The sequence below is a fragment of the Palaemon carinicauda genome, chromosome 13 (assembly GCF_036898095.1).
Source record: "Palaemon carinicauda isolate YSFRI2023 chromosome 13, ASM3689809v2, whole genome shotgun sequence".
NCBI classification, from domain to species: domain Eukaryota; kingdom Metazoa; phylum Arthropoda; class Malacostraca; order Decapoda; family Palaemonidae; genus Palaemon; species Palaemon carinicauda.
The window spans coordinates 25,648,545-25,661,147 of record NC_090737.1 but is presented as its reverse complement, the minus strand read 5'-3'; the positions used below and the strand labels follow the sequence as shown (position 1 = coordinate 25,661,147).

The 12,603-nt window shown below is 36.0% G+C and overlaps 1 protein-coding gene across 3 annotated transcripts in view; it reads left to right on the top strand.

The window, feature by feature from the left end:
- The window catches only part of LOC137652230 (vesicle-trafficking protein SEC22a-like), a 58,947-nt gene that overhangs the window by 28,074 nt on the left and 18,270 nt on the right, over positions 1–12,603 (top strand). For all 3 annotated transcript variants that reach the window (XM_068385465.1, XM_068385468.1, XM_068385467.1), the window contains exons 4-6: positions 1,028–1,270; positions 6,748–6,872; positions 10,871–10,939. In XM_068385465.1, the coding sequence (XP_068241566.1) occupies positions 1,028–1,270; positions 6,748–6,872; positions 10,871–10,939 (437 nt within the window). The remainder of the gene's footprint in view (positions 1–1,027; positions 1,271–6,747; positions 6,873–10,870; positions 10,940–12,603) is intronic.

Sequence of the window (12,603 nt, the reverse complement as noted above, 5' to 3'; positions counted from 1 at the left end):
AATGTGTTTTCCCAGTGGTGAGGGGTATCTCTATGAATCTCTCCTAACCTATTCACCACTCTCTGCCCCCACTTCCCCTGTGCATTCATGCCGACACTTGTGCCCGAGAGGTTTTGGGGTTTCTTTCCCTTGTAAGTGTGCTACTCCTCCCCCATGACTGTATCCACAGTATTGTGGTTCCCCCCCCCCCCTTAGGGGAGCAGCGTTGTCTGGGTCTTTCAGATTTGACACCTCAGCTTGCAGAGCCTGAGGGGAGGGTTGGACCTTCCTCATCTTCTTCTTCAACTTCAGCTCTGTTTACACATCTAAGAAGTAGAGGAAGTTGCAGAAGTCCAATTAGCTGTAGTCGTAAGAAGGGCTTCTTTTGACACCCCCTTGCTTAGGGGGTTAGATAGCCCCTGAGTGACTCACAGCACTGTTCTTTGGACCCCTGGTGCTGGGACTCTTGTCCCTTGATACCTGGTAGCTAAGCTGGACAGGTGTTACAGTTCTGTGCTTCAGCTCCTAGGGGCCGCGGCTCGGATTCCTGGATATTCTAGTGACCAGGTCTAACTGATATCAGCCACATAATTTGCCCCCAAACTGGGGCAGATCTGTGACCCTGGAATCCTTTATGTTACACTTCCCTCCTCAATTACCCCTCTCAGTCCTGAATAGGTTTTAACAAGGTAATGCAGTGGGGCTCCTCGTCCTCACTTCTACTTGTCGTTTAACTGCTTGTTAAACCATTCAATAGCCGTCTAGCTAGCGCTAAATATATTCCTTACTTATAGGGACTTAGGTTTGTATAGCTAGGAAAAATACAAATTATGTTAAAAAATTTTGATATTTCACTTATATTTTGAAAGTTTTAATCCTTTCATTCTTGGAAAGGGAGGAGAGTTTTTACTTGTTCACTTTGTGCATCTCTCTCTCTCTCTCTCTCTCTCTCTCTCTCTCTCTCTCTCTCTCTCTCTCTCTCTCTCTCTCTCTCTCTCTCTCAATACATCATAGAATATGTTTATTTAGTATATTTTTATTTATGCAGATAGCTTCCTACAAAGAACGAGACACAAGTATAATAGTGCTCGAGCAATTGCAGCTCGTTTGAACTTGGCAGATATGAGCACAGATCTAAATTTAAATCCTCCCACATATATCAAAATGAGTAACTTGGAACCACCTCCACTGTCTCAGCTCCCAACTCCATCTTCATCTGTGCCACACACACCTGTAAATATCCCCAATGGAAGTGTATCAAATGGTGTTCTCGGCAAAGATACCACAACAGGTAATGAAAAACAGAATGTTTTGGTAGTAATTTGAGTGATTTAGGACTTATTAACTAATTATTGTCATTATTATTATCATTATTATTACTAGCCAAGCTACAACCATAATTGGAAAAGCAAGATGCTATAAGCCCAAGGGCTCCAATAGGGAAAAATATCCCTGTGAGGAAAGGAAATAAGGAAATAAATAAATTATGAGAATAAATCAACAATAAATCATTCTAAAACCAGTAACAACGTCAAAACAGATATGTCCTATATAAACTATTAACAACGTTAATAGGAAATATTAGCATTACTATTCATTACATAGACATCATTAGTGAAATTTACCAAGGTTACTGCTTGATGAACTGCATTTACTATTTTCTTATTTTTTTTGTTTAGTTGAAATGTTATGTAAAATAAAAAAAGATAAATAACTTTTCACTTAAAAAGTTAGCAAGTGATCATAAAATACAGTAATTTGTTGAAGTTTTCCCTTTTATTTAGACAATCATTGTTTTTTATGAATCATAATCTTTCAAGATATTTCTTATTTCTTCTTGATCATTATTTTATGGGAAAGAGAGCAAGATGAGCGTGGCTGACTGAGTCAAGCTTAGTCACTGCCTGGAGAGTTTATTGATTTGCTTAAAGATAACAAGGACAAATCAGTGGCTTGAAAAGTGAAAAGTTAAATGCTTGAGTGAATGGTGAAGAAAGCTTAGAACTTAGTATTTGATTCAGTAATGGTATGGAGAGGTAAAAGAACCTATGTGTCCTTGGTGATGCTGCTTTTATAGTGCCTGTGGCATTGTAAAAATAGTCTTTATAGGGATTAAAATTTATAGAACTAGCAGAGGGAATTGTTACTTTATAGTAGTCTGAACTGAATCAGAGTTGAAACCTCAGTCGCGCTATGAGTAATAAACGCCTTAGAGATGGAGATAGCCAGACACATATGTGATTTTCTTAAGCCATACTTCCATTTACCCATAAGCCTTTATAGATTTTAGGGGCTCAATTTACAAATTCTTAGAAATAATTTTTTCTCCCCAAACCCATTTCTTATAATATTTGAACTATTCATGTGCAGGAGTACATGCTGCATGACAAAAGCTAGGAAAAATATTCTTTAGGGAAAAGATTATGCAAAGAAAATATTTGAAAATCCAATTATATTGAGTTGCTCAAATGCTAGAAGCCTTTAAAATTACTTGAATACAGTACTTCATGTCATCAAAGCATTCAGACTTGATTTGATAAAGTCTCAAAGTTTTGGCTCCATGGCTGTATCTTGAGAAAGTACCATACATAGTGGAACTTGATGAATGATCTGGAAGCTTGTTTATGTAAATCCTGTGAGAAATTCTGTTTAATATTCCAGTCCAAAAGTGTAATGATGGAATGATTGCCTGTTGCATAGAAGTTGAATTTTAAATATCAAATCTTTTCAGTCTGTGAATATTAAAAGTATAAGATGGAAGAGAGCTTTCAGACAATTTTTACTTTTGTGAAGAAGCTCGGTTTCTCATATCATCCTTTCCACTTTTTAACCATTTGCTCATTGGAAACATAATCCAGAACAGCATCTGGTTCATATAGAGATATCTATGTGGCATGACATGTCTGCCCTTGCATCACGAACTGTGAAGGGGCTAGTAGAGACCTAATGCACCCTAATATAAGGATATCACTAGACTTGTAAATCTTGCCAGATTTTCAGTTGGTTATCATCCTCTCCACACATTTTTAGTCTATCCCTTGCTTGTTATTTATTGCAAAAGTCAACATTATTATCCCAAATCTAATTAGCAAGAGGACAGATGGACCACTTTTTTGTGTCTTTTGTTAAGACAGGCATGAAAAGGAGTTTGACAACTGACTTTTATTGATCTAGAGAGTTGTTTGTTGGGATTTAAAAAATTATGCTTGTGTAGATTTTTAAATTTGAGAACTAGACTTGTTGGGCAGTCCTAAATGATGATGGAAACCTTTATTCTGTATAGATTTATTTTCTAGAGATTGTGGGGCTTAAAAGAAATAGTTCATTGATGAGAATCCAGCTGTCATGAATCACAACCTTTGGATGTGATGGAAAAACTTTGGAAATTTTTTTTCCAGAACCCGTGATGGAAGTCCTAAATATTACAAAAATAATCAGCTTGTTGGCTAAATGAATAGGAGATGGGATACATTAATACTGATCCCATGGTTTATATCAACTGAGGCTGTGATTTCCAACTATGTTGCTAGTTGTGTTATACATGCCAGCCCAAATAAAATATATGGGTTTGCATCTTAAGTTTGAAATAATTATCTTGAATCCAATCAGATATTGGTGACAAATTACTGGAAAGCTGATGATGTGTGTCAGGAATGCTTTGACCATCTCTATATGAGGACTCTTGTTAGTGAATGTATCAAGGTCATCAACGTTTTCATCGGTGTCTAGCAAAAGTTCATAGAAGCTGACTTAGGGACTCTCATCTTCTGGATCTTGAACAAGGTCGACCGCTACACTTAAGTCATCATTAATGGTGTGTTGAAATAGAAATAACATATGTTGCTATCCAAAGGGAGTCTTGGTGGCCTAGAGGAGATTAGTAAATTAAAATTGAGTGACCTTATATGAAATGTCAAATTTTTTTCAAGATATCTCACCCAACCCGTAGCCCAGTCATTCCCTAACCATAGATTTCGGAGCAAGGTGGTGGGGGCGGGGAGAGCAGCTGATATTTTCAGCGGCGGAGTCAATAACTCCTATACCAATAGATATATTCAGAAGAAATTTTAAGAGATTATTTAGGAATATATAAGCTTTGTTTCTTCCAATTTTCATGTTCATACCTGTATGGGCATGCCCTGGCTGTCACTTTTGTTCATAAGTGACGACTTTTAGCTGAAAACTCAGTGAGGAGAAGCAAACTACTCCTAGAGTATTATAGGTATCCAAATGATTTTCACAGGGTTTGATGGGTGTTATGGGAACTACATTCATACCAATTTTCACAATGATACTTGCCTTAGAAAGTCACAGTAGCCATTTTTGGATAACCGCGGGAGACCAATTTTTGGCAGTGCCGTAAATTTCTCGTAGAATACTTCACATATCTAAATAAAATTTTCAAGGGTTTATGGGATGGATATTTACTTTGTCCATACCAATTTTCATGTTGATATGTTCCATAGAAAAGCCACAACTAATGTTTATTGTGGTATGGTTTGAATGATTATTTTTGGCAGTGGAGTACTGTAAATTGTTCCTAGAATAATTCAGCTGATATTTTTGGTGGCGGGTCAATCACTCCTATACCAATAAATATATTCAAATGAAATTTTAAGGGATTATTTAGATATATATATAAGCTTTGTTTCTGCCAATTTTCATGTTCATACCTGCTATATGCTTGCCCTGGATGTCCTTTTTACTCGTAAATGACGATTTTTAGCTAAAATCTCATTGAGGAGCCATAAATTTCTCCTATAGTTTTACAGATTTCCAAATGATTTTGATAGGCATTTTGTGAACTACTGTACAGTACATTCATACCAATTTTCATATTGATACTTCTCGATTTTCTGTGGCACCGTAAATTACTCGTAGAATACTTCACATATTTAAATGAAATATTCAGGGATTTATGGGATTGATATTTACTTTGTCCATACAAATTTTCATGTTGATATCTGCCATAAAAAAGCCACAGCAAACGTTCATTTCGGTAAGGGTTGAATGGTTATTTTTGGAGGTGGAGTAAATTTTTCCTAGAATGATATCTAAATGAAAATTTCAGGGATTGATGGGAAACGAAGATTCTCTATTCCTGCCAAATTACATTATAATATCTATAATTGAAAAGACAGAGCTATCATGTAGCCTTCTTAAATTTGATGATAAATGTAGCAACATTACAATGAATTGCGTGTTAGTGAGCGACATCAACGAGGGACAATGCCGATCTCATAAACAATATCTGTCCTGAGTTCAGCTAGTTTTAGGAGTAAGGAGTAAAAGGCAAATTAAGCTTTGAAATTGCATCAATTTAGCCATTGAAAAAAGGATTTGTTTCACTTACACATAGTCAAGCAAGTGGGTAATGTTGGGGAAATCCATTTATACATTTCTCAAACTGCTCTTCAAAAATGTAAAGTTGTGCCCTATTCACAACATTTTAGCTTAGGCAGTGGATTACCCAGTGAGTTATCTGTTCTTCCATTGTATTGGTATCCCTGACGCTTCTTATCCATAGAGTTCACTATTCATGAGGACCTCCAAACTTAATACCCATGGATAAGGAAGGCGTATTGTAAATCATAACAACGAACTTGATACTCCCTCTTTGTGTCCTACCAAAAGTTTTCTTCAGCATGAAAAGATTCATTTCTGTTTTGAAATAGAAGAAAAATGTCATCTGTGAAGCAGTAGTAGAAGTTTGCCCGGGTTTTCAATGGAATTAAGAACTGGTGTAGTTTAGTGTACAAAAATATGTAATTTGCTTAGCTCTGTATGCAGACTTCCATTGGCAGAAAAATAAAGACATCATTAGTAATAACAGAAAGATAGTGACGGATGTTAACCAGAGCTGCTAAATTGAAAGCTAAATAACACAGCTGTGATATTTCAGTTGGGGAACCTTAGACTGAAGACAGGAAAAAATGGTCATAGCAAAATCATCCAATCATGTCAAAACTAAGGAAGTCACAGACATGGAGAGTAAGAAAAAATTTTAATTAATATATAGTGGCTTAAACAATTTAAAAATATAGCAAAGGTTTAAAAAAATAATAATTCAAGCCTTGCTTTATATGAATTTTCAGCTTGATACTTTTGTTAACTTTAGGATTCATCATAATTCAGTTGCCCTACCCCAAGTGGTAATAGTTACTGGAATGCCAAATGGTATTGTATATTTTTTTAAATCTAAGACACTTTATGAGATTTTAAATCTATTGGTGTTTTTGAGTTTGTTGAAGATTCTACGAGATGCTAAGACATACTGCATAATAACGAAGGTCTCTGATATCACCTACACTGAAATCTTTGGTTTAACCTGGCCCTTATTCTAAATTTGAAGCTTTGTTTTCATTTATTTGTAAGGCAGCGAGATACAGGCAGTCCGCCAACTGAGAGGGAATCGCATATGAGGTATTGGTTGTTACTACACTTTACTATAGATCTTAAACTACATGTAAATACCTGAATTGCTACGTCATAGTGTGGATGGTATTTATGGTTTGTGTAAATTAGTGGTGCATATGCTATGAAATATTGAGTGTTTTGAAACTATTTCATATTAAGGTTAAAAGTACCAACCTTAATTGTATACTGTATAGTGTAGTAATTAATTCTAAAAAAAATTGTATACTTTTTTGGGTTATTGCGCTGTATTAAAATTGCTTACATATTTTTCAAGTGGAAATTTTTTTATAAGTTTTTATAGTTTTTCCCTAGATAGGAATTTAATTTGTTTCTTTCTTTTTTCTTCAACAGTTGGTGTAGCGCTGAGATTACGCCCCATTCCATGGTATGGGTGGGTTGCAATTATGCTCTCTATACCTTGCACTATGCTTGACCTGTACAGAGGTGCAGTTGCCATCAGCATGTCCAATTTAGATGTATGTATACCCTTGAGCTGCAAGCCATTTTGAAAAGAAAACGTTGTAGTTTAATATTACGATTATAGGGACCCTTCTTATTTCTATTTAGAGTTCAACATTTTTGGCAACTTAATGCCATAACCTAGCAGACTACTTATGCATGTCTCCAGAAAAAAATATGGTGTGCAGAAGCCTGGCTGGTTTACTCTTGAAAGATAAGGTTGTGGTAGAGATAAATTTCTCTTATTTTCTGCCCTTTGAGGAATAAAGACAATATGGTAGGCCCTTAACATTTGCAAAGATAGAAAACCATTGAGTTTCTAGAAATGAAATCAGCATAAAAGCTGTAAAAAAGGTAAAAACCTAAAGTATTTGTTTCCTCGCTTATAATCAAATCTGCAGATGTCAAACCCATGAATGATAAGAATCATATCATGTAATATAAAACTTTTTTAAAACTTAACATGAATGAAGAAAATTATTTATAGTATCATAGTAAGATGCCTTATTTTTTAGCAGTATATTTTCTACTAAATCTTTAGAATTCTTAAAAAAAACAAGTGTGGAGTAATTTGACAGTCAAAAGTTTAATAAATATATAAGTTTTTATTCAATTTCATCAAGCAGCTCTATATAATTATAGTTAATAAGAAAATAAATAGAAACCAACTGAAGGTGTAAAGAATAAGCTATGTGTTTTCCTTTTTGTTATTCTAGTAATATCAATGTAGATAAGGAAAAACTAATCTTAATTGTGAATGGTCAACAATTTATGGCTGCAATGTCAAGGTAGATGGGATTTACAAGATTGAAAAAAGACAAATGTATGGTCTGGTGAAATAGATGGAGGTAGGCCATTGGCTTTGCCTTAAAACAGGCTTGGTGTGTATGCAGAAAATTCTACTCCCTTTGCTTCAGTCCCACCTCTTGAGTGTAGACCTGCTGTTGTTGCATCTCTCGACAAAGATCTAGCTAAAATTGTGTGGTGTTTGGGGAGGAAGATCAACCCTAAAGAAAAGTATGATTGGTGTTAGGTCTAGGACACTAGATCATCCCCACCCTTTTATTTAATTTTCATTAACAATGTTACTTTAACTAGATACAGCTCATTCAAACTTATAGGTGCTGTATCTGACTTGTCTATTTCTCAATAGCACAAAATAAATTGTACTTTATCGGGAGCTCTCTATCCTGAGAAAGGTTTTACATTTTTTATTCTTCCTTATATTTGGAGATTTTTCTTGTCTCGTTTACTACAGCTTACTCTCCTGAATTATTATTAAATTCCTTATCCTTGATATGAACATTAATCTCTGGCATCATCATTCAATTACCTCATTTTGTATGTTTGATATAATGTTAAAAGAAATACTAAGTCTTTTGTATTCAGACCTTTCCATACTATGTCATCTACTATGTATTACTAGGATAATTGAAAAATTTGTTTGCTTTTGTATAGCTCAATACAGTACATATTGTAGAAGTTTTTCCAGATATGACCAAATTGTGTCATGGTCTTCCCAATCAAATAGTTAAATTGGGGGAATTCTGAAGATCACACTTAGTGCAAATTCTTTTCTTGAGCAAGTTGGCATAATTCTCATTTCATAGTTATCTGTAACTTATTTTTGCAACTTTCTTATTTATCTTAATTGGTGTTATTTATCTTAATTGGTATTATTTTTGTATTCCTACTTTATAGTTTATTCTTAATTTTTCTGTTTCTTTTCCATGCTGGGCTGCTTTCCTTATTGGAGTCTTGGGACTTGTAGTACTACAATCTGATTTTTTAATTAAGGTTGTAGTTTGCATTTTAATGATAGTCTATCTATCTATCTACCATGGCACATCCCCCAATTTTGGGAGCTAGCCAATATACAAAAAGAAACAGAAGGGGATTTTCCTTCTCGTCGTTCCATTTTTCATGACGAGGTGCTCGGTCGAGTTTGGTTGGCACTGCAAGGGTGCCACAGCCCACCCTCCCCTGTTTTCCACTACGAATGAAACTTCATATGCAGGGCCCATCGGAACTATGTCACAATCATTTTCCATTCATTCCTATTTTTAGCACACTTTTGCCTCTCTCACATCTATCCTTTTGTCACCTAGGGTTTTCTTCATTCCATCCATCCACCTAAACCTTGGCCTTCCTCTTGGAATTCTCCCATCAACTCTTGCATTCATCACCTTCAGCAAATGGCCATTTTCCATCCTCTCTACAGGGCCAAACCACCTCAACACATTCATATCTACTCTAGCTGCTAATTCATTTCTTACACTCATTCTCACCCTAATAACTTCGTTCCTAATTCTATCCAATCGAGAGACACCAGCCGTACTCCTCGCACACTTCATATCGAACGCATTCAGTTTCTATCTCTCAATCACTTTCATTCCCCACAACTCCGATCCATACATCACAGTTGGTATAATCACTTTCTCATACAGAATTATCTTTATATTCATCCCTACCCCTCTATTCTTTACTGCTTCCTTTACTGCCCCCACTTCACATCATTCACTCTTTGAAGTACATCTACTTCTACTCCACTATTTCTAGTAACAAATACTGTACTTGAACTGATCTACTGCCTCAAGTAACTCTCCATTCAACATGTCATTCAATCTAGCACCACTCTCCCTTCTCATGCATCTCATAACTTACTCTTACCACATTAACTCGCAACTTCCTTCTCTGACACACCCTTCTATACTCTGTCACTAATCAACACAGCTTCTCCTCCTAGTTTGCAACCGATACAGGATCATTCATAAACAACAATGGGTTCATCTCCCACTCATGATCACTCTCATCTATCACTTTCCATCATCGACCAAGCACTCGAGCATTCATCTCTCTTACAGCTCCATCAACAAACAAATTGCACAACTATGGCAACATCACACATCACTGTCACAGCCCCACTCTAACTGAAAACCACTCACTCGCTTCATTCTTTATCCTAACACATGCTTGCAACAACCTTCCACCAATTCCATATAACCTCATCACATTCCACATCACTTACCTATCAACCTTGTCATAAGCTTTCTCCAGATCCATAAATGCAACATATTCCTCCCTACCTTTTGCTAAATATTACTCGCTTATCTGCCTAACTATAAAAATCTGATCCATACATCCACTGCCTCTTGTAAAACCACCCTGGATTTCTAAGAATGCTTCCTCTGTTTTATCCTCAATCTTATTAATCAACACTACCATGCACTTTCCCAACCACGTAACAAACTAATACCCCCAGAATTACAACACTCATGCACATCTCCCTTACCTTTGTACAGCGTAACAATACATGCACACAACCAGTCCTCTGGCACCATTACAATACACGCATACAACCAGTCCACTGGCACCATTACAATACATGCAATCAACCAGTCCACTGGCACCATTGACAACATAAACTTATATTAAACAATCTCACCAACCATTCCAGTACAGTTACACCTCCTTCCTTTAACATCTCAGCCCTCTCACCATTCATACCAGGTGCTTTTCCTGCTCTCATTTCATCTAGTGCTCTCTTCACTTCCGCTCTTGTAATCTCTAATTCTCATCTCCCATCACTGGCACCTCAACACCTGCAACAGCTATTATATCTGCCTCCCTAATAATAATAATAATGATATTTCTTTGCTGGGTAATGGTTTATTCTGTAATAACTTATGGTGAACCTGTTCTTATCAAGTCACCAATCCTAGTTGTTGAAGAAGGTTGTTTATAACTAGATTAATCTTGGAGTTTTTTGTTTGGTAGATCAAGAAAATACGAAGACTAATAGTTATTAAAAATTTTGCAAATGATTTTGTACTTCAAATTGTCATAGACATGCAAGCAGGACTAATGCTTGCCAGTGCTCTAAATTTGAAATATAGACAAGTGAATCATCAAATAGGGGTTGCATGTGATCTGTTTTAACAGAATAAATTAGACCCATATTATTTGGTGTATGCAGTTTTTATGTAGCATGAAAGTATATTTTTTCTTTTTACAGGATATTGATGGTCCCTCTCCTTGGCATGGAATTTACTTTTTAACTGAAATGGTCATCCTTGTCTTGCAGGTTAGTTATAAATGGTTCATTCATTCAAATGTTTTAAACTATTGGCTTGGATCAGGACCATGTTTAGCTTTATAAGATGTAGGCTAGAAGTCATACATTCATAAGTGCATATTTTTAAATATTTAACTTAGCCGGTGAATATATAATAGCTGCAACTCTGCGGCTCGACAGAAAACACACTCAAAAACTCGCGAGCGATCGCTATGAAGGTTGCGGGTGTGCCCACCAGCGCCACTATCGGCCAGATACCACTCTTGCATGTAAACAAACCCTTCAATTCTTCTCTGTCGACGTTGACGACAAGACGTATCAATACTCGCTGTAGAACCTGGAGTTTTCTCAACATATTTGGTGAAGTACTTCATTTTGGTTTGAGCTTTCGCAGTGCAGGTGTTTTATCTTCATCTTAAATCTTGAACTCGTTTTTGGATAGATTTAATTTTTGATGACAAGAGAGAGAGTATGGACTTTCTTTGACTTTTAAATGGCCGACCCTTCCCTTAGACGGAAGTGTGTTTTAGGCTTTTAGCAATTATCTTATCACGTTATAAATTAATTATAGATTTTCCTCTATATATTTTATATCTCAACCGCCTTTATTAGGCCTCTTCGATTAGCTTTCCATTTATAATAAACATCAAAATAAATTTTAATGATTTGTTTATATGCGACCTTTCCTGAGAGTAGGCGGTCCTAACTTGGAAACCGAAGTTAAACAACGTTGAGCCCTTTTCAATCGTAAATAACTTTTACAGAGCTAATGATTTAAAACTTATTAAATGAAATATTTTTAGTAAATATTTTATGATAGTTTTTTTCTTTGAATAGTCTTCGTACTGTTTCAAAGATGAACTAACGTTTAGTTTATTTATGCTACGCAGTTTGCGCTCTATCGTTACGATAGAGAGAGAGAGTATCACGGTTTCACTTTGCAGAAAGAGTAAATCGATTCTGACGTTTTGTTCTTTTTTCTTTCAAAGCTTAAATGTTTTAAAGACTATTTTAAAGGAACTTTTAATTGAAAAACCTTTCAGTTTTTTCCTTTGGTCAAATAACCTGTTTATTGACGAAAGGTAAGTGGGCTCTTCTCTTCGGTGCGAAATCAAGAGAGAGAGAGAGAGAGAGAGAGATAGAGACGGAGAGAGAGAGAGGAGAGAGAACGTTCCGATCTTTATCTCGTCCCAAGCGAGTAACGTTGTTCTCGAGTTACTCTCGTCCCTAGTCTCTGTACGGGGAGAAAGGATAAAACGTTTTTAGTTTTTATTCTCGTCCCAAGGCACTGTACGGTGAGAGATTGAAAACGTAGTTTTGAATGAACTAGTGTTTAGTCTCTCCCCCAGCCACTGATTTTTTTTTATCTTAAAATATGTTTACTGTTTTTTGCTGGTATTAATGTGCTTACATTATACGACTGATTTCGCAATTACAACCTTTTGATGAGGGTAGAATTGCGTGCTTCAGGTAGAAATCAGTTTTATTCATACCTAATGTGATTTGTTTAAAAATTCGATTTCAGTGAAATAAGTGCAAAACAGAAAATCGTAGTGATAAAGTGATATTGCGCAAAGTGTTATCAGTGTTGCGACCGAGGGTTCGTCTGTTCGTGCCTGTCGTTCGTCTAGTCCGGGACCTCTTGCAAGCTCCCAAGCCCAGGGGAGAAGTAA